This window comes from Saccoglossus kowalevskii, chromosome 2, assembly GCF_978046115.1.
Source record: "Saccoglossus kowalevskii chromosome 2, keSacKowa6.1, whole genome shotgun sequence".
In the NCBI taxonomy this organism is placed as follows: Eukaryota; Metazoa; Hemichordata; class Enteropneusta; family Harrimaniidae; genus Saccoglossus; species Saccoglossus kowalevskii.
The window spans coordinates 41,272,496-41,293,233 of NC_140642.1; the positions used below are offsets into that span (position 1 = coordinate 41,272,496).

The 20,738-nt window shown below is 35.0% G+C and overlaps 2 protein-coding genes across 5 annotated transcripts in view; one reads left to right on the forward strand and one right to left on the reverse strand.

Moving 5' to 3' along the window:
- The window catches only part of LOC144354711 (uncharacterized), a 34,429-nt gene extending 33,029 nt beyond the window's left edge, over positions 1–1,400 (reverse strand). For 2 of the 3 annotated variants that reach the window (XM_085495654.1, XM_085495648.1), the window contains exon 1: positions 1,055–1,400. The gene's annotated coding sequence lies outside the window, so the exon portion shown is untranslated. Of the gene's footprint in view, positions 1–108; positions 138–1,054 lie in introns of all 3 variants that reach the window. The other variant, XM_085495650.1, reaches the window with a different exon arrangement.
- Positions 1,401–7,979: 6,579 nt separating this feature from the next.
- Positions 7,980–20,381, forward strand: LOC100373421 (centrosomal protein CCDC61-like). 2 transcript variants are annotated; one of them, XM_085495660.1, is made up of 15 exons: positions 7,980–8,382; positions 8,938–9,020; positions 10,001–10,161; positions 10,548–10,653; positions 10,772–10,818; positions 14,572–14,788; positions 14,916–14,998; positions 15,581–15,756; positions 15,873–15,951; positions 16,042–16,142; positions 16,898–17,000; positions 17,184–17,247; positions 17,616–17,674; positions 18,131–18,237; positions 20,199–20,381. In XM_085495660.1, the coding sequence occupies exons 1-15, from the start codon at positions 8,223–8,225 to the stop codon at positions 20,297–20,299; spliced, it is 1,647 nt and encodes a 548-aa protein (XP_085351786.1). In that variant the 5' UTR covers positions 7,980–8,222; the 3' UTR covers positions 20,300–20,381. The 2 variants fall into 2 exon arrangements, with proteins under 2 accessions (XP_085351786.1, XP_085351793.1); XM_085495667.1 differs by having other exon boundaries at positions 15,584–15,756.
- Positions 20,382–20,738: the final 357 nt, after the last annotated feature.

Sequence of the window (20,738 nt, forward strand, 5' to 3'; positions counted from 1 at the left end):
TAACCGCTATAAATTTGACAACAACAAGATTCAGGTTAGCAGTGATTTAATAGACATACTTGGAACAATAATTTTGGATGTAATAATAATAATAATAATAATAATAACCTTTATTAATGTCATATCCACTCTGGGATCTTGACCATAATACAAAAAAAAAAAAATAAGGAATAATAAAATAAAATAGTAATAGTATGAAAATACTTGTATAAAACAGGGAATAAAAAATACCATATAATTATTTTTTATACTATTTTGAGGCAGCTGGTAAATTGCTTTTCATGAAATTCTCTCTTTCAGTAAAACAGTCACTGATGAATTTGGCAATTGCTTGGACAGATTTTCAATTTTTGTTATTGAGAAATGCTTTCAGATTTAAGTTTTCAAAGAAAGCATCTCATTCAGTGTTGTACAGAATACAATTTCATTGGAGTTACAAACAGGGCATTTCTATTAGAGACATCTATGTAAATCACCACAGTGACAACAAATCTGAGATAACAGTCAAGGAACAGCGGCGGTGGCATGGGAGGGGGCAGAGGGGGCGGTCGCCCACCCGAAAAAAATGTTGGGGGCATCGCTCCCCTAAATCAAACTGAAAACCTTTGTGTCAGCAAAATATGCCCCTAAAAATGCAGGAAATAGCTTTTCAGAGGGTCTAGATTTCAGATCTCGCCCCCCTCATGCACAATTTCATTGTGCCGCTTCTGAGGAAGGAAGTTCCTTTCCTAATAATTTATATATAATGTATATAACTGGCATACTTATAATATAAACCTACTTTCTTAACTGATCATCAAATGAAAAAAACTAGAACAATGGATTCATAAATGGACTGCACAAGTCGGGGGTATAGGATATACGACTGGAGTATAAAACAAAAAATGGCTCGGGTCATAGGTACACAGAATGCTACACGTCCCTGGGCGAGGTATTTTTGGCACAGCCACAATAGTTTTACAGACAATAAGAAAGGTCAATGTTATTGTTAAGATCTCTATTTTGAGGGATTTTTAACGAACACACAATTGAATCGCATAAAATACTATCTTACCACTATCCGTATTCGACTTACACGTTCGCAAATATACGGCTCATTTAAATCGAATTACGTATAAACACAGCAACTTTGGTGTGGGAGCCTGGTCAACTCGATCACAACTCGATTAATCATCGAGTTCGACGAAGATGTCGAGAAAACAGTACACTGCACTAGGCAGAACATTAGGTTGTTGTGAGGAGAACGAGTTGTTTTTGTCAGCATACAAGCGAATGAAAATAACCCGACGTCATAAAGCGCGTCAACATGTGCTAATAATCAAATTACAGCAAGCAAACAAAGTCCACCAAAACGATGCCACGAAATAAACATCATTAGGGTCATACGTAAATAACATGGCGGGATATGACGGCAATGATAATGAGGTCAGTTAAGGTCAGTCAATAACATTAGCCATTTTAGAACTACTGATGGCGCTATATACTAGGTGTATTCTAGTAATTTGTATTTCTCACTCAACTCAATCCGACATTTGAACAAAACACATTAATTCATTCTTTTGAAAAAATACCTAACGTAAAATAAAAAGCAGTTGAGGAGTAAATTACATTGGATGTATGTTTAGGAAATAGCATGTAAACGTCGCGGAAATCATCGATGGGCCGGCGTTGCACTGTCGACGCGTGAATTCGGCGCATTTACATTTCTGAAATAATTTTGCGCCAAATCACGCGTGGCACTGCACTGGTAAAGTTTACTTGGTACTGGACATTCTAGAATAGTGGTTGTTATGCAGATCATGGTCAATCGGTTCATTCTGCACCACTCTGCCCCCCCCCCCCACCACGCATGACACTCTAGTCAGTGTCTAGTACTCTAGTACTTATGGCTTGTTCAAGTTTATTTTACATGAGATGGGGGTAACCGATTTATTACAGGAAACGTCAAAGAAACATAATGTAGGTCGATGATTCCCTGCTTGTAATAATATAATCATTAGACTTAGCGAGGATCGAAACACGAACAATTCTAAGAAGAAGTGACAGTACATGAAAAGAAAATTCTGAAATTATGCAATATGAATATTTATAAACATTATTTAGGCATTCATAGTATATAGTGTCAGTGTATGTTTAATATTTACACTTAAACAAATCACAAATTTCATCTGCACTCTTTGCTACTTTGCAATAAGGTAATGAGCTGATACGTGTAGTCTTATTTACAACGTACACATGACATATATACTACTCTGAGTCAAAAAAATCTGTGTTTAAAAAAAAGGGCTAACAATATTTTTGTTCAGTTTCCCAACTGACTACCTTTTAACAGATTATTTCTGCCACAATCATGCATTTAATACATGTATATTAGTTTTTGTTCATCAACTACGCAGAGGAAATATTAAATACAAATATTCGTATGTATGGAACATGGCTAATTTGCATAAAATAAAATAAAAAAGACTAATTTATATAAAATAAAAGTTTCGCGAAAACATGGCTGGGAAGGGTTCTCGGAAACGCAATTAATTTATTCTCCGTTTGGGGTTTACATTGATTCCATTGTCATGTAAATGTATAGGTGTCACTAATGGACACCTCACCTTGGCGGCAGTTGGCTGTGTAAAACAACCAATTCATGCTCTGTACGCAGCGATGGTTATTCTCATACTGCTGGTATTTTCACAGCAAATCAAGTATGTATTAACAGTACTTGTAGTACATCTTTACGTGAGATTCTGTCCAGTAAAGCAGCAAAAATGGGAGAAATTTGGCAGCCGATTTACACTTACATGCGTCCATAAAAGCCCTCTATCGTTTATCTATCGTGTACAAGAAACCAAATGCCCAAATGAGATTCAGTTGTCGGGCTCCAGAGATTATTAGATAAACTAGAATTGAATTGTGAGCGCTGGAGTATGTCTGTAAACTTTTCCTGTATAAGGCCAAAATTGATGTTTTCAAGGGCGGGGGACATTTATCAAGAAACGAAAAGTGAGTGATGGCGGTCCACACCGTTTCATACTACAAACTTTGAATATCTTGGAATTATGTTTTCCTGTATATTCCACTGGTCAATGGCAACAAAACTATTGGCACAGCAAGCGAAAAAAAACTCTGAATTGTTAATGCATTCTATCGTACAGAGCCTACTTTAAGGTGTTTGATACAATGATACTACCAATACTAACCTATAGACGGAAATCTGGGGTTTTAGAGAGTGTAAATATCTGGAACGAGTCCAATATTATGCTTATACATTGTTTCTTGGTGTTTCTAATAGATCACCAAATAGAAGTATTCTAGGAGGATGTGGGAGATATCCTATCTATCTATACTCAGCGAAACGCTGCATTAAATATTGGGCAAAATTAATTTCCATGTAAAATTCAAGGTACCCCAAGAAATGTTGCAATACAATATCAAAAGGTCGGGAACCAGAACAAACACACCTAAATCAGTGACATTCTTTGCATGCACAATAAATTGGAAATGTTAATGTGTTTATAAATACATTTGTGGAACGATTCAAATAGTATCGTTCCTTGGTATGGCGGGCTGACTCGTGTACTTTAGACAAGTTAGACACTTACTGTCAATTTAAAATTACCATAGAACTAGAAAGAAAGTTTTCTGTTCATATTCGAACATAAAAAAACAGAGAAAGAGGCCAGCGTACGTGCGAGCTTTGCAATATGAATTCTATTGAAAACGAGTTTCATTTTTTATTAGTTTGTAATTTTTATAATCACATTAGATATCACTATATCCAACATTACTGCACCCCACCAATTGTAAATAAATTTCTTGAATTACTCAAAACTCAAAATTATGTATTTCTATAGTGTTTAGCTGAGTTTGTATTCAATGCAATACAACTTAGGAGGAAAGCTGCCGAAATATTGTAAATAGTTTAAATGTTTTGTTTTGGGCCGATGGCCATGTATCAGTTAATAAAGATCCAATCATCTCTGTAAGCGATGTGCGCATGAGCAATTGAATTAGTTTTCAAGTTGTCAGTGAGCGACTAAATAATTTGATACTTGTTTATATTAAGATCTAGCCTCTATAATTGAGACAGAATACAAATTGGGCTATAACGATGTGAACTGCGTTCGAGTCGTCAATGTTGTATGAAGACACATAGTATGTGTAACATGATCAACACATACATGGCAAAGAAGAAGAGGAGGCCAAGCCTGAAGGATTGAACCCTGTTGTACACCGAAAGTCACGTAACACCACAAAGATGAATTCATATGGGTGCGCTTCTTATAAAAAAAATAAAGTTGGCTAAAATGAATTGAATTCAAGTAATTTGGAGTCAAGATCTGAGATTTTTTAATGGCCTGCAATGAACATAAAGCAAAGTAAATAAATAAAGCAAAGTAATGTTAAAACGACAAACTTTTCAAATCAACAATCTATTTCCGGACCTTAAATAAAACAGGAGCCATCAGGTTTAGTACAAGATAGAACGTCTAAGCCAGCTTTACTTAGTACTCAACACTACGATAATTTACAAGGTTCGCCATTGTTGTTGTCATGTGGAACTTATGTAAACAATGACTGTCCAGTTTGCGCGAACTTCAGTTGTCCGTCTATACTTATGCTTTTGAATCATATACGCTAAATTACGGTTCTGAATGAGACAACGGACAGAGAATGCTTTATTCAAAAACGTCATCAAACCCTTAGCTACCTTAAAACGATTCAATCCACCGTTTTTCAGACCTGAGACTTATTTTGAATTTATCTCCTTATAATGTACTAATATACCAGTAATCGACTTGTTAGGCTCAATTAAAGGTAAAATGAGTTATTGCTCAGAAAGCGGGCGTGGAGAAAGGCTCTTGTTATGTTAATTGTTGAATGGAATTGAAAACACCCATTCACTTCATATAGTTATATTTATAGTTATGTGAGGAATCGATCTATTATTGTGGATTTTCTTCCGGAATCTAGTTCGCTGTTACGTTTATCTTCTTTCCGCCTCGTCATAGTAAGAACATAACTGTATACAACAAAAATGTTTCGCAAAGAAAATGCATTTAAAGGCAATGTCCAGAATCCTAATAACATGAACAAACTAAACAAACAAACAAAGAAACAAGTCATTCACTATTGAATCTTCGATCAGTGCACACACCCCCACTAACTTTCCATAAAAGAACACATAATGTTATACACGGGCAACGCGATATGTTCATGGATACGGAGCAGACGAAAAGGTCACATACTACACAAACATAGGACAATTCTTTGTCATTCTGCCAGACAACTAAACTTTAGTCTTCAAATACACCCAAACTATAAAATTTTGCATTAAAATACTTAATCTGGATTTATTTTGCATTATGTCTGTTATATATTGTAGTAGTTTATGTTAAATGGTCGATGGAAGGCGATTTTATAGTGCCCTAGCCATTCATCATTTGGGAGTTTGTGCACAGTTAACTATAAATACCCATGATGCTCTGTTTCATTTTTATATTATGCCATTTTCTCTATTATGATATTTTTTATTGACACAGCACTGACTTTGTTAAGACAGCAGTGTGGTAACTAATAATATATCCATAATTATACTCCTACTATGAGGTGCTGTGTCTTGTTTTAAGGCACTGTTTAATAAATTGTAGCGTATTGAAATATATAGACTATGAACTGACAAGTTATAGAAATTATTTATGTGCTTGGTCATATATCCAACTATAGACTTTCTTCAGTTTGTTGTTCATACTTTGGACACGACATTAATAGATTATTAGACATTACTAACCTTGTTTTACTCCAGAATGCGATTGATATTCTTTTGTTAGTCTTCCATTTGTTTTTACTTTCTATGTAATATTACTGTAATGTGTTTTATTGTTTTATACGCATTTCCTGTAACCCCCTCAGGCTATTTTAATAGTTTTTGTATAAACCGTCATGCCAGACATTGTCAAGGTATTTCTAAGTATGCATAAAATCTGTTTGTTTCTTACCCTTCTGTTTTGAAGGTTTGTTATTTTCAACTTATTAAGGCTCGTTATGGTACAGATATTCATTCAAGTTAACCATTTTATTCAAGATAAATAGATTGTCTGATGTGCATTGGTTTTTACGAAAGCCAAATACGTATGCAATAAATCCGTTAATCTGACATTGAGTACACCTGTAAATAGCATACCGAAACAACTTGATATGGCGATTCCCCTATAAATGGATGTACTTCAAGATTTTGGAAGTTATTCGACGCACAGACATTGTTGTACAATGTCTGTCAGGTAAAACTGGCCAATTTTAAATATTTTGTTGCACATTTTATCTTCTGTCGAAGCTTTATCATTTTTCGGCGATTTATTGCATTCAAGATCTCACTTGCTGGTATCGATTTGTCACCAGGTTCATATTTGTATCGCATTTGTTTATTTCACTCGAAATATTTGAGTTTAAAAAAATATTGAAATATGAAAAACATTCGTTAGAATCAAGTGGGTGATATTAAGTAACTTCATTCAGTATTTTCCAAAACGCCGTAGGTTCACCTTTATAATTTTCGAGGTTTATTTTTTTTGTTCGTTTAATTGTTTTCTTATTTTTTTTAAACTTGAAGAAGTTACTACGAATACGCGTATCGTCTGGGTGTTTTTTTATTAGGTTTGTCATGTATTTGAATTCTTTACGAAAGACCTAACAGTCTTGGTCAAAACCAATTTTTCTTCCTGTTTATTTTAGTATTAATTTGTACTTCATGAACACTATAATGCGAATATTTTTTAATTTAGAATAGCTGTAAAAATATTCCCCCACTACTGCATGTGTACAGAAGGGTGTTGGTTGGTTCAATACGTTCTGGGTGCGTGCTCATTGAACTCCATACGTGTAGCTAGCTGACTTGGCAATGACTTTCTCTCTATGTTTTACATTTTTACTCTTACATCTTAGTAGTAGAACCTTAGTCCCTCTATGATTGACCGGCTACATTACTGAAATTTCAGTGTATAATGTTAGAGAGAAAACATTTTAAACCGATAACCAACAGGTCCAGCAAATGGAGCTGTTCATCGGAAAAGCTGTTCTAATGGATTTTTGTTGAGGGCAGGAGATTTTTTTCTTTTTTTGTAGGGGCGGGAAATATCAGTGGGCAGGGCAGATTTCTAAAAAAACATGCAAGGACAGGGAAACTTTTTTTTAGTGGGTAGGGTATTTACATAAACAAATATCGCAGAGCGGTTAATGTATTCAAGAAGCCCATAGAAGCCAATGAGAGGAGGAGGCAAACAAGTGTTTGTTTTTTAATGAGGGGAGGGGAAAAATGAATTTGGTCAGCAGGAGAACAAGAAAGGCAAGTTGGCGGTAGGGGAGTAGGCAAAAAAGTGTTTTTTTTTTTAATGAGGGCAGGGGAAAGATGAGTTTGGTCAACAGGAGAACAAGAAAGGCAAGTTGGCGGTAGGGGAGTAGGGAAAAAAGTGTTGTTTTTTTTTAATGAGGACAGGGGAAAGATGAGTTTGGTCAACAGGAGGGGAAAACAATTTGTTTTCAGGTGGAGGGTAGCTTATGAACAGCTTTTAATTTCCCCTCTTTCCTTTATATTAACTAGCCTGTAACATAAATGTTGTCCCAGAGAATTGACTATTTCAATTTATTGCTCGTTAGCTGCACCTGAACCAAACGAACGACTCCTTCGAAACAGCGCCACTAACGACTTGTAAAGTGCAAAGCGTAATTTCAACGTCACTTCCGCTAAACCCTGACTTATACATGGCGGTTTCCTTCAAAATTGTGTTAGTAGGTTTGAGAAGAAAAATAAATAGTTTTGACGAAGACGTATAAGATTCGACTAGATTGGTAAACGGACATCTTTTAGGTGAATACATTCAAGAACACACAGTTATATGATTCGTTCGACTCGGTACATTGAATGAACGAGTTCACAGCTGGAGCAAGTTGAGTCAAGTTTTTGTAGACTGTCAGACTCACAACATCACAATCCTTGGAAGGGTACGACGTAAGCTGATCTTGTGAGTTTGCGATCTCAGTTTGTATTTTGTAGTATTTTTTTCTGATCGAGTGCATGTTAACGTAACTTTTTTGTATCCCGGGATATTGTCGTGTTTCGGCGTGAATCGACCAAAGGAGTGTGTGTCTCCAGGGATCTCTCCGTCCGTTGAATCGTTAACAACTTTGCAGAGAAAACCGATATTAATTGGGATTTAGAGTTCGAACAAACCATGGCTCACGAAGAAGGTAACAGTGTAATCTCTTCAACATGCGTTTTTCGTGGTATGGAATACATTGTCAGTATGCATGTGTCAGATGCATCAACGTTGACTGTGGAAGTTGAGGATAGACTCAGTGCTGACCAGTGGAGAGGAACGTTTGACGCATCCTGTAAGTAAAGTCAATTTCACGACAATTTTAAAATTTTCGAATACTTTATCTGTGTCTACAATAAACATTTATCGGCATTTTATGTAAATCTTGTGGAAGAATCATTCACTGAATTGCGTTGTCGCCGTTAGGATCTAGGTCAGTGATTGAGTGCCAGTATTCAAACGTGATGTGTCGTGTATGTGTTTACTGGGTTTGAATTTATTTCTGAGACGATAAATAATAATAATAATACATCCTAATATTGAATATACGAATATGAAATGATGAAGAACACTTTTCAAAACCAATAAAAATATTTAACTTTAATTTCAATTTTGTAGATGGTTGTGATTAACTGTCACATGTTTTGAAGTTGTGAGCATGTTGTGACACGATGTCTTCCATTTTGTAGCATTATTACATGTGAAATAAACTACCAGTAGTAAATATAATTATTGAGAAATCACAGTTTTATTAATTGTGGCAGCGTAACAATATCATTGGCAGGTAGTTGCCATACAGATGTATTTTCTAATAATGACCATTTCCCTGTGTAATCAATTCCTCTTACAGATATTGAAGACCTAACCCATAAAACTGGTAATTTTAAGCAGTATAGCATATTTGTTAGTATGTTAGAAACTGCTGTCACAAAGGTGAGTGTACTATAAATTGTTAATGGTGTAGTCAATGCTGTAATATTTAGATCAAGTATATTGGTGCCTGCATCCTAAAATATAATTGTAGATAGGGAAAAATAGAAAACTTTCTCGATCTCCAACTTATCAAGCGCTACTTTATTGATGAAAAAAAAAACATTAATGTAATCAATTTAGGCCTGTGTGAACTCCAGTTAGAGGGGGGGGGGCAAGGGGGGTGGCTGGTACAGTTTTACGAGAAATAAAAAGGGCTTTTTACAATTTACAAGAAAAAAAAGACGTTTTTACAGTTTACAATGAAAATTGAATTTTGCAGTGAATTGTGTCATCTAGTCGTTTTACAGTTTCAAAAATGTAATTTCCCTGGATAATTCTTTACATTTTTTATTTGGATGTAAATTCTTGTACGTACCGAGAAAAATTACACATTTTTACAGTGTACGAAAAAAATATTTGATTGATTACGTTGTACGTCTAGTCTGTGATTACAGAATTATGGAATTTAGTTAGGCCCTTAGTAAGTTAGGCCCTTAGCATGCCAGTACCAGTATACCAGTACAGTTGAATGGATACCAATGAAGACTTTGCATATTTGTTGCAAGTGGGGAAAAGTGAATAGTCCCTCTGTGTCATGTGTTGGGTGCTGTAATTCATTTGAGTGTTATTTCTAGTCTATGTATTCCCTAATATAGGACATTGGTTGTACTTTGATAACATTGGGCTATTTTTATTACTGTTTGTAAATTGTTTCTGGTTTAGTGATCATGAATTTATAATATTCAAGAACTTTTTTTTTCAATAGTAGCAGCTGTGAAAATACTTTATGCAGCCACCTACTAACAATCCTAATATAGAGATACAAGTTTCAATTATCTTTCTACTGTCACTACATATACTGTTATACACTTGCATTACTATATATGACAAGGCAATATAAATATTGATCAATATTAACATTTTGTGGTGTTAACTTTCAGACAAGTGATGCAGTCTCACTAGATTTATTAACCTATGCAGATCTAGAATTGCTAAGAAATCGTAAAGCTGGTGTTGGAACTAGAGCTATTCCTGGAGCCAAGTCAACAGCACTGAATACTAAAAGATATTTAATACTCACATACACAGTAGAGTTTGACAGGTACATATAATAATTCTTTTTTAATTATTATTGAATTGCTACCTGATATACTTCCTATAGGTGTCCCTGTATCTGTAATATTTGTTGTGCAAGGTGTACTAATTTTCAAGTCACCTGCTGACACTAATGCATGTTGAAAGAATCTGTAATATTTGTTGTACAAGGTGTACTAATTTTCAAGTCACCTGCTGACACTAATGCATGTTGAAAGAATCTGTAATATTTGTTGTGCAAGGTGTACTAATTTTCAAGTCACTTGCTGACACTAATGCATGTTGAAAGAAACATTTGCCCAGGTGGACCCAGTGTCAAAGATTTTGGCAGTGCATTTTTAAGACTCTTGTATATATCTTTGAATAATTAAACCATATGTGTACCATTGACAGGATACACTATCCACTACCTCTACCTTACATGGGTAAACCAGACCCAGTCTTATTACAAGAAACAGTAAGAACACTCAGGGAAGAAATTAAAAGGATAAGAAAACAAGTAAGTATTAAATTTCTAACTTGTAAGTTGTAAATGAACATTACAAATGTACGTTGGGTTCAGTAGTCTGGTTAGAACCATTGCATAAAACTAAATAATTTCTTTATTTATTTTCTAGAAGCATCCAGACTACAGAGAAGGAGAATTCACTAGGATTAAAAAAGAGTAGGTGTAAAATAACTAATAATTCTTATGTACAATTCATAATTGTTTGATGTTAAGAGACCGTTAATCGACTCAAGCAAGGAAAAAATGAAAGATTATGTCTCCAAATTCATTTCCATAGAAATAATTTGTTTTGTGATTTCTTGGATGCATCATTTGAACATACAACTAACCAGAATTCATAATTATTTTTCATAATTATTATTTTCAATATTATTTTGGGTTGTATTTCATAAAGAGGGTCTCAAGTAATTAACTTGTAAAATGTGCTACATGTTTGAAGTCTTCTTCACATGTGCTAAATATTTGTTATCAGTGGGGTTAAACCTGCTAGATCTGTTAACATGTTGCAGTTGTTTTCCCTTTACTTGATGTCAAGCCCTCTGACTTTGACCTAAGCTAATTCAGGTCATGGAAGGTACTAACTGAAGGAACCACGACGCTATTGTTTTAGCTTTACCCTGTAATTGTTTGTCAGTGTTTGTTCAAAAACATTGGTTCCCGTTAGCTCTTAGCACCTTCTTACAATGGATTACGCTAATCTTGAGCGTTCGGTAATATTTGGAGCATGCTCGGAAGCGATAGACGAACTGTACATAAATAAAATTGCGTTTAGTTTGAATGTTTTCGGTGATCTTGGTGAACTTTAATGAAGAATTGGCAGATATAACATCAATTGAAGAAGAACTGATGAGCCATCATGAATCTTTTTGTATTTATAATGGTGATGAGACTTTATAAGCAATGATTGCCTGTGACAATAACGATTGCATTATTCAATGGTACCATTGCCAGTGTGTGGGTTTGACGCCCGAAATTGTTTGAAATTTTTGACTACCGGGCATCGGCGAACAGCACCAGAAAGGATAGTATCAAAAGAAGGGCATGCCTAGACACTTTCTCTGTGATAATATTTTTTAGGAGTCCTTAGGAATTGTTCTTGTAGATGCTTGAAATCTTGTTCTTGTTACAGTTGCTAATAATTAAGACATGTGAAATCTGAGGTATGTATGGGTGCCTCAAAACAGTGTTTGCGAACAGTTGCGACTTGCCTAAGTGGTAGCAACAGTGCTTTGTGACCCGAGAAAAGGCATTTTGCGACTCGGTCGCAAAGCTCTCGTAGGACCATGCTGCTACCCAATCTCCTTCCCATAGGTCTTTGCGCTTTACGCAATAGTGTCTCTGCCACAGGCAGCCTTTAATTTTGTGGTCAATCACCTCACTACACACGGCCATTTTCCTGTAGCTGTTACATCTGAAAACGTACTACAAAAAGTGGGAAAAAAACGTATGTGACATCTGAACTATTTATTAATGTCAGACTTCAGTAAAAACGTAAATACGAACCATTTTTGCAAGGTAATGTTACTGTAGTGAAATGGCGCACGTGATACACTAAAACGTCCTGTTATCGTATATAGTTAGGAAAGAAACATTAAAGACTAATTTCACTGAAAAGAGTTTCCTAACATTTCCGTTTATCTTGTATTCTGGTGAATATTTCAATACTATTTCTGGCTTGAACGGGTTTGATTTCCCGCGTCTAGCAGCAATAGACCACAAAGGTTCTAGTAAGTTTATAAAGTTAGTCATTTATTGTACAATCTAATTCATCGGCATTTAGGAAAGGATTGTACTTTTCTAACGCAAGTCATGTATATTTAATAACTATTTAACTGAACTATTTTGCCAGAGTCGGGGCGTGAAACGTCTTATTAAAGTGATTAAAGTAACCAAGTGACTTTCGCATAACTGTGTGAACCGACTGGGACTTGTAGTTAGAACATATTCGAATATGCAAATGAGTTCTATCCAAAGCTGCTTTGTGCAGTGATGATAAGTAACGCGCATCGAACTGTAAGTTCGGCTGCTGTTCGGCTGATGATTCGATGGCCATTTATCATCTGTCACGTGGTGACACACTACATTCATTGAAATAAAACCTTTTCGTAAATAATTTTCCAAATTATCCAATCATCACAATGTCTAAACCTAACGCATTTACAGAGCAATAGTATCGTATGTGGAGGAGATCACTTTCCCGGCCAAGCGGTTCTATATAAAAGTCCAAAGATGCCCGGGTCAACGTCCCCTGGGATAAAACAAAGTGCTGCAGATGAAATAGCTTCCCAAATTAGTTTCACTTCGGGCTTTGGATTACTGTTTTGTTTTATTATTCTACTAATTTCGTAATAGTTATATTTAGACAGACATTGAATTAAAATTCTGATACATAAATGCGTACCAACAAGCCTAGTAGTAGGGGAAAATGAACAATACTGCAACAACCTTTTTTATTTTTTCGTATATAACGAGTATCTAAAATCACGATGTTCATAATTACTAGTCATGTGAGTAAAACCTGTCAAAATCGACCATGATAGGGACTGGTGAGGACAGCGATAATTTGTTTATATCCAGGGTCATACTGCCAGACACAACGCGATGCGTTGTTTTACATGGGACATTAGTGCAGTGTGAGATTTGTATATTTAAATAAAATGAACAGCAAGCCTGGAAAACAGAGCGTTAGTGTCAAATAAACAAAACAAAATGGCGATGACTCGCTGGTGTGGCAATGAAGCCAAACAAAGCTTCACTAAATATTGGAGAATGAACATTAGCCATAAAAAGAAAGTTTAACGCTGTCACAAAATGCTTTTTCTCAGGTCGCAAAGCACCTTTGCTACTACTTTGGCGAGTCGTAACTGCGGTCGCAAACGCTGTTTTGAGACACCCATACATAAATGGAAATCTGTGAAGTCAAACATTCATCTGTTGAATTTCCGGTTGTGAAATGCATATTTTGAGCATTCGCAATTCGTTACTTGTGTAAACAATCACAAACTATCATCGACATCAACGATGAGCTAGACAATGTCCATATCTGGATTAACTAGGGTTGAAACAAAAAAGAAATAAGCAAGTTAAGAGGCTTATTCCCAGTAAGTGGCCACCTGAGAGGTGTTGTGACTCCTTTCCTTAGTACTTTCCATGCTCAGGTCAAGTCCAGATTAATTAATCTGTTCACACATGGTTTTAAGTAATGGGTTATAATTAACACAAGGTTGAACCTTGTTTTTTTTAAACATGTGGGAACGTGTATCTGCAGTAAATTAATCTACTGTCTAACAATGAAGTGAAATGGTTTCTAGTGAATCAATGTATACTGATAAATGAATTGTTTGTATCCTGTATGAAATCATATGTGGCTAGTATAGGTTTCACACCACAATTAGCATTTGTATCAAGAAACAGGGTCACATAGGCACCCATAAATTTAATCCCTTCTGCATCAAAACAACTTTTTTGCTTGTGTTGTGTATTGTAGTGTGGTCAGTTGTTTTGTTTTGTTTTGTGGGATTGTAGTCTGATTGTTGTCTGTTGCTTGGTGATTAAAAAAATTGAATATTGTTTGGGTGTGCTATTTCTACTCAAACTGTTTTATTTAATATATGATATTAGAATAATGAAGCCTTACATTTGTGGGTTAAGTATCAGTGAAAACCTGATTGGTAGACAGGCACAAGCAATATTACCAATACCAGTGTGGTTGAATCAATTTCATTTTTAGAGATATTCAGCTCCTGTGATTATGTTTAATATTTTGGATTTTAATAACTTTACAGTTTACATTTTTAGAATTTCAAAGTTATTACATTGTTGTCTATGGGGATCAAGTTCAATTTTAATGTAAGACCTATTATAACATTTAATTTAATTTTTCAAGTTTTTGATCTCTGTCCAACCCAGATATGAAAAAGTGCTAAAAGAAAAAGAAGAAATAGAAGCCGCTTACATGCAGTTTAGAAGAGAAGTGAAAAATACAAGTAAAGGTAGTGCCGCAAAGGAAGTAAGAATACTGAAAAATATTGTGAAAAACTTAGAGGATGAAGTGACTACAGAGAAAGCAAAATTTCGAAGGCAAGCTAATAAAAGAAATCAGGATTACAGGAGTCTACTTGAAGAGGTGAAAATATTTCTTGTTTTTACCATCATCGAATCTGGTAAAATTGTCAACACTGAGTAGCTCAACTATCATTATCTACCACTCCACTATAAGTGACTATATTTTTTCTTTTTCATTTGAATGGTAGGTTGAAGAGTTGAGGGCAAGTGAGCGAAACTTGCGTGCACGTGTGAAAAGTCTTACCAATGAATTAGCAGTGTTCAAAAGAGGGTAAGATCAAACTGTTGATTGTATGAACAGCTTGCTTTTATTTTATTTCAAAATAGCCCTTAAATTTATTCATAATACTATTTTTTTCTGTTATTGATATCTCAATCAGACAGGTATTTGGCCATGCTTTTGTTGTATATCCTGTACTGCATTAGCTTACATAAATGACAGAGATGTGTCAATAAGTCAGATTTTATTGATCAAGCATACACAATATTTGGTTTTTGTAATCTTCTATCGGAGATATACTTTTAATAGATCAAGTATGGTTGGTTTTCATGTATATTTAACCTTACCTCTGGAATACAGTAATCTCCCCTGCTTAATGTCCATGCATTTGTGCTGATAATCTTATTCTGGTACAAGAGTCAGTGGCCAAGCATAGTAAGAATTGATGAGAATTGAAAATTCAAGCCAAGCGTAACAGATTAGATGTTGAAAGCCAGGATGAATGTCAATTTCATCACTGATTGATCTGATCACCTGGTTCAAATTTATAAGCAGAATGACAGTTTACTTGTATATTTTTTTCCATGTAGGCTTGTAATTGTTAATAATTAATTGATGGTGTTCTTATAATAGAAGGATAAGCAGAGCATCACCCATACCTAATGTGTCATCATCAGCACAGAGAAGGGAAAGAGAAAGAATCAGGAGGCCGCGATCACTACCAAGGGAGAGATCACTGTCAAGAGATAGATCATTATCGAGGGAAAGGCCATCATCAGTGTCATCTGCTAGGAGTATCACGCCATCAGGTAATACATAGTACTCTAAATAAATTAAAAAATAATACAAAAACAAAAGAAGTCTATACACGTAGGTATGTCTGTTTTAATAAACTTGATTCATTTGCATTTGTATTTTATTACAGGTTGCAGACTGCCACGATTTGACCCTACTGCTTATATATCTGATAAAAAACGCAAACAGGATGATGCCAAATCAAAAAGGTGCATATTGTTATGATTTTATATCAATACGTAATGTTCACTTTGTAACCGTTATTACTAATTTATCATTGCATTGTCTTAAATTGACAGAGATCGTTCTATTAGAAGATATGGTAACTTAGATAGAAGCCGAAATCCATCATCTGCTGAGAGAGGTAGAGAAAGGACGAGACCATCACCATTATATTCTGGTAAAAATATCTATGATAATTATCTTGTAATGCCCTACACATACTACATTAGACTGTCAACAGTCAGTCGAACCTAATAATAAATATTGTGTATAAACGTAATAGGCTTGAATAAATTGCGAATGACAAGACAGGAAGTATGGAGTACTGGAGCGTTTCGACTACCATGATATTTTGGCAAAGAATACCAGTGAGACACTATTGCAAACTACCGGTACATACGTGTTCATCAGCGTACCTACGGGAAGTCAGAGCTTTTTGTCTAGATTTTCAATGTTTCAGAGAGTTAAGTTTAAATATCAAATTACCTTTGGGGTCCATGTTGACATTCGTCTTGTCAAAAAGAACTTGTTTCGAAACCAGGGATTCCCCACTTTCAGTGCCATTCTCTTAGAGGAAATTGCCTGCGACCTTTTCAATAACTCTCGCTTCGTTTGTTGAAATTTCTTCCTGAACTCATCCATGTTTTTGTGCCGGATTAACGCTCTCTGTCAAGACGATATAATAGTTTTCTTTGTTATTTTGGTTGGAATGACTGCATTCAGAAGATCAGCCCATTTAGAATAAATTTGCATGATTATGTTAAAATAGTTATTTTGCTTGTTTGGTCCAAAATTAAGAATAAATTAAACAAAATGTGAATTTATCAAAATTTTGGACTCAAAGGGTTAACAATCAAATGGAATGGTTGTACTGCAAGACTTTATACAGACATGAGTGTTTGTATGTAAAATATACATGCTTTTATATCATAGGTGGTTACAGAAGAGCTCGAACTAGTTCTATGGGAAGTATGGGAAGTAGAACATCCTCTTTGAGTGATATTGATATGCCATCTACCAGTTCACAAAGATTAAGGTAAGTTTTGGCCACATACATAATATTTAGCATGTCCTGTTAACATCCACCTAGATGTCCAGTTGGGTACATGTATAGAATTTACAGTGAAATTAACCATTTATTGTACATAAAAATATATTTATTGTACTATATAATATCATATTTTTAACTAAAAAGCAACATCATTTGTCTTTACTGCAGGGGTATAAATAATGTGCTGAAAGGGAGGACATCATCATCAGCACGCTGGGCCAGTCCTGATGTGGTAGGTAACACTCACTTTGAACACTTACTTTCATGTGATTTCAATACATTTGGTATAAAATTTGAACATTCTGGGGGTATTGTGCAGCGCAGGCCAATGTCAAGGTGGCTACAGTTTGCTAAATTTTGACCATTCGTTGGTGTTCACTGGATTTTTATTTTAGTGTTAGTAAATGTGATAATTGAAAAAATATATAGTATAATCAATTCAGCTAAGAGGCTGTATATATGATTTTTTTTTCTAATACAAGGAGAACATTTGGCATTCTAACATTGGTTCTTCTGCACTCTGAAGCAAAGTAAGTGTATTATCATTTTCAATTTCTTGTTTTCTCTACAAATTTCATACTATTATTTGGTTATTTTCAGCCTCTACATATGGCAGGCAGTGGTAAATCATCCAAGAAAACTAAATCAAGAACTAGGAGATATCCTTTTTATAATTTTGTTTTGTTTATTTCTATGTCAATTAAGCTTGCATGTTAAATTACCCTGTAAATTTTGCTCATTTAGAACTTATTCTGATCTTATAATGAGAGTGTTTGGCATATTAATTAAAATTAGACGAATGTGCCACAGACTCAATGGGAAGGCCTAATCCACTGGCCAAGATTCATTCAATAACTAATGCGACTTTGGGCGAATCTTGGTTAAGTTCTGCAGGGGTTTGTGTTTGATTGCATTAGATGTCAGCACTTGCAACATTAAAAAAAGGTCAGGAGAGATAACAGTAATATTCAATGTATGGAACTGTTGCCTGACACAAAAATATATTTAAAACAAAAATTATGGTACTGCCAATTCACTTCACAATTTGATACATGATATTTCGATTCATATCGTTGAGAATATTCACTGTGATACTGATCCTTGACTGGCCACACAGCTGTAAGTACACCTGATCCAGCAGCTGATTTGGATAAAGTGCGTAGATTAACGAATACATCTGGGAAAATCAGAAAACGAGATGTAATAGATTATGAACCTATAGGTGAGTCTATTGAATTATGCATAGTAATGTATTTGTACTTTTTGGATTAACTTGATTATGGGCACTAGACTACTATAGATCCAGTCATTGCTCCAATTACCAGTAAAAGTCCTTATGCCAAAGCTCAATAGCTCAATCAAGTTGATACTTGGAGTAAATATTTTTCATTACACTACAGATCTAAGTGATAATCTCAGTTGATCTATACTGTACACTTGTCGACATGTGGACGGTTCTTACTTGAGTGAGTTACAAAGCAACCTCATGCTTACTGAGAGAGCTTAGCAAAAAATATTCATTTGAATGGGCGAGGCTGCATGTTCATTTACATTTTAATGGATACAGCGAAAATGTCATTCAAAAATTGGATAGTGACACTGATTAAATGAAGTAAAGTAGTGTCTAAACATAACACACAAAGTAAAGTCAGAAACAATGTAGCTGATGATTATTATAAACATGCAAGAAGTCACACTAGTCGTCTTCTGGTGTTTTGTCACCTGTGTTACCTGCTGATATATAATGGCTGTAATTTTGATAGGCTTTCAATTATTGTTTCAGTTTAAATAATCAAACAAAACAAAATTTTGCACACTGTTCATGTTGAACTGCTGTAAGCCTTAAATACACTTTCTAATGTTATTGAAAACTTAAAAAAAAAAAGATTTCACAACCATTAATTCTTAAGATTATCCTAGATCATAACATTGTGTAAGTCTGAGAAACACTGAAAAATACACACTTACTAGTTTTTGTAGAACTTTTAAATAATTTGAGTATAAGATTATCATGAGAATTTCGCACAGTATGCACAAACACAGTACAGTGATCATATCGACTGAGGCATTTGGAGATTGAGTGGTCTGAGTGCATACTTTGCAGTATACTTGTGATAGCTGTAATATTATAACTATTCTTTTTCTATTTAGTAAAGAGAATGTGAACATTTGTGTTCAATTACAGGATTCCATCATGTGCTATACTGTACTTCCAATGTAAACAATGACTAATTTTTGAATATAACATCTATAAACTATTTGTGACGTACAGTAGTTTACCCCATATAAGAGAATATTGGAACAAGTGCAGATAAGTTTTCAAGCAAATGCAGATGTGGCACATTACTGAACAGTAAATTTTATTGTTTTCATAGCCTGACATGTAGGTGTGAGTGGCGCCCTCACTGCCAAACTGCATCATAGCTCACTAACGCCTCACAGAATAGTGTATGTCTTATCGGCAAGATCAAGTTCACGCCTTCTTGCAATGAGTTTCAAAGAATATTCATTTTGGTGGTCATGGTAACACCGTTAATCTAAGCCGTGTTTGCCTTGTCGGAAAAAGTCATAGACTGTTTTCAACAAGATGATAAACATTGGGCGAAAATTTGCCAGCACATTATGTCAACAAACAAATAAATGGTTACTCTTTGATGGCTGTCACTATCTGACGCTCCTTCAAATTGATTGGTACCGATAAAAAATCATTGGGGAAGAGAAAAACTACATTGTTCTGTCAGGCGTGTGTTGGGTTTTGAGCACCGTGGAGGGTACAACTCATGTGACCTTGTCAGGCGTGTGTTGGGTTTTGAGCACCGTGGAGGGTACAACTCATGTGACCTTGTCAGGCGTGTGTCGGGTTTGGAGCACCGTGGAGGGTACAACTCATGTGACCTTGTCAGGCTATTGTTATCATGCACTACATGTAGTTGTATAATAATGCTCTGTACTCCAAAAGATGTATACTAATTATCAACTTATAAATATTCATTACCCCGCTTTGGACAAGACATACTGTTCTCTTATTGTAGATTATAGTGTGTCCAGGTCAAAATGGGATGGCCTTCATAAGATAAAGCCTGCAATAGGGCATTCTGATTGGCTGTATGAGAAGCACTCAGAAGATTTTAAACAATGCTATATGCATATAGCTGTAATAATGAAATATTTGTCACTTCACAGGTAACAGGAATGGATACTACCATGACAGATCAGCTGAGATGTCTGAAATTGATGCTAGACTCAACGCACTTCAACAGTTCATGCAAAATAATCTAAATTGAAAATCCTGCTGGGATTGTGCAAGAAAAATGAATTCAGTTGATGTAGTTATGTAAATTAAACTAAGACAACAATAGATGCTAATTCTGTACTGTTTTGTATGTGATTATATCAGAGACACTAGAATGTTGTGATAATCTTAGACATGTTTGAGAAAAGATTTGTACATTATATATGGTCTTTCTGCCCTGTCAATTAGATAATCCCCTGTACATACTAATTTTTATCATAAATTCAAAAATTGCTTTCTTTTTGTATATACACAATAATAACTGATATATCCATAATTTGTTGCACCATAACCAATAGTTTATAGTTTCCATATACCAGTAATTTGTGTACTTGCCAGCATTGTTTAAATATTTCCATTTTCTGTACGATTGTTGTTCTTTTAGTAATTGTAACTGAATGTGGTGTTGTATTTATGCCTGTCCTCTTTTA

Bases quoted from the DNA above. Each gene is read 5' to 3' on its own strand.
- LOC100373421 (XM_085495660.1), top strand. From the start codon at position 8,223: ATGGCTCACGAAGAAGGTAACAGTGTAATCTCTTCAACATGCGTTTTT. The intron at 15,952-16,041 runs GTGCATATTGTT...TTAAATTGACAG, and splicing joins GATGATGCCAAATCAAAAAG to AGATCGTTCTATTAGAAGAT. The intron at 17,675-18,130 runs ATATCCTTTTTA...GACTGGCCACAC, and splicing joins ACTAAATCAAGAACTAGGAG to AGCTGTAAGTACACCTGATC.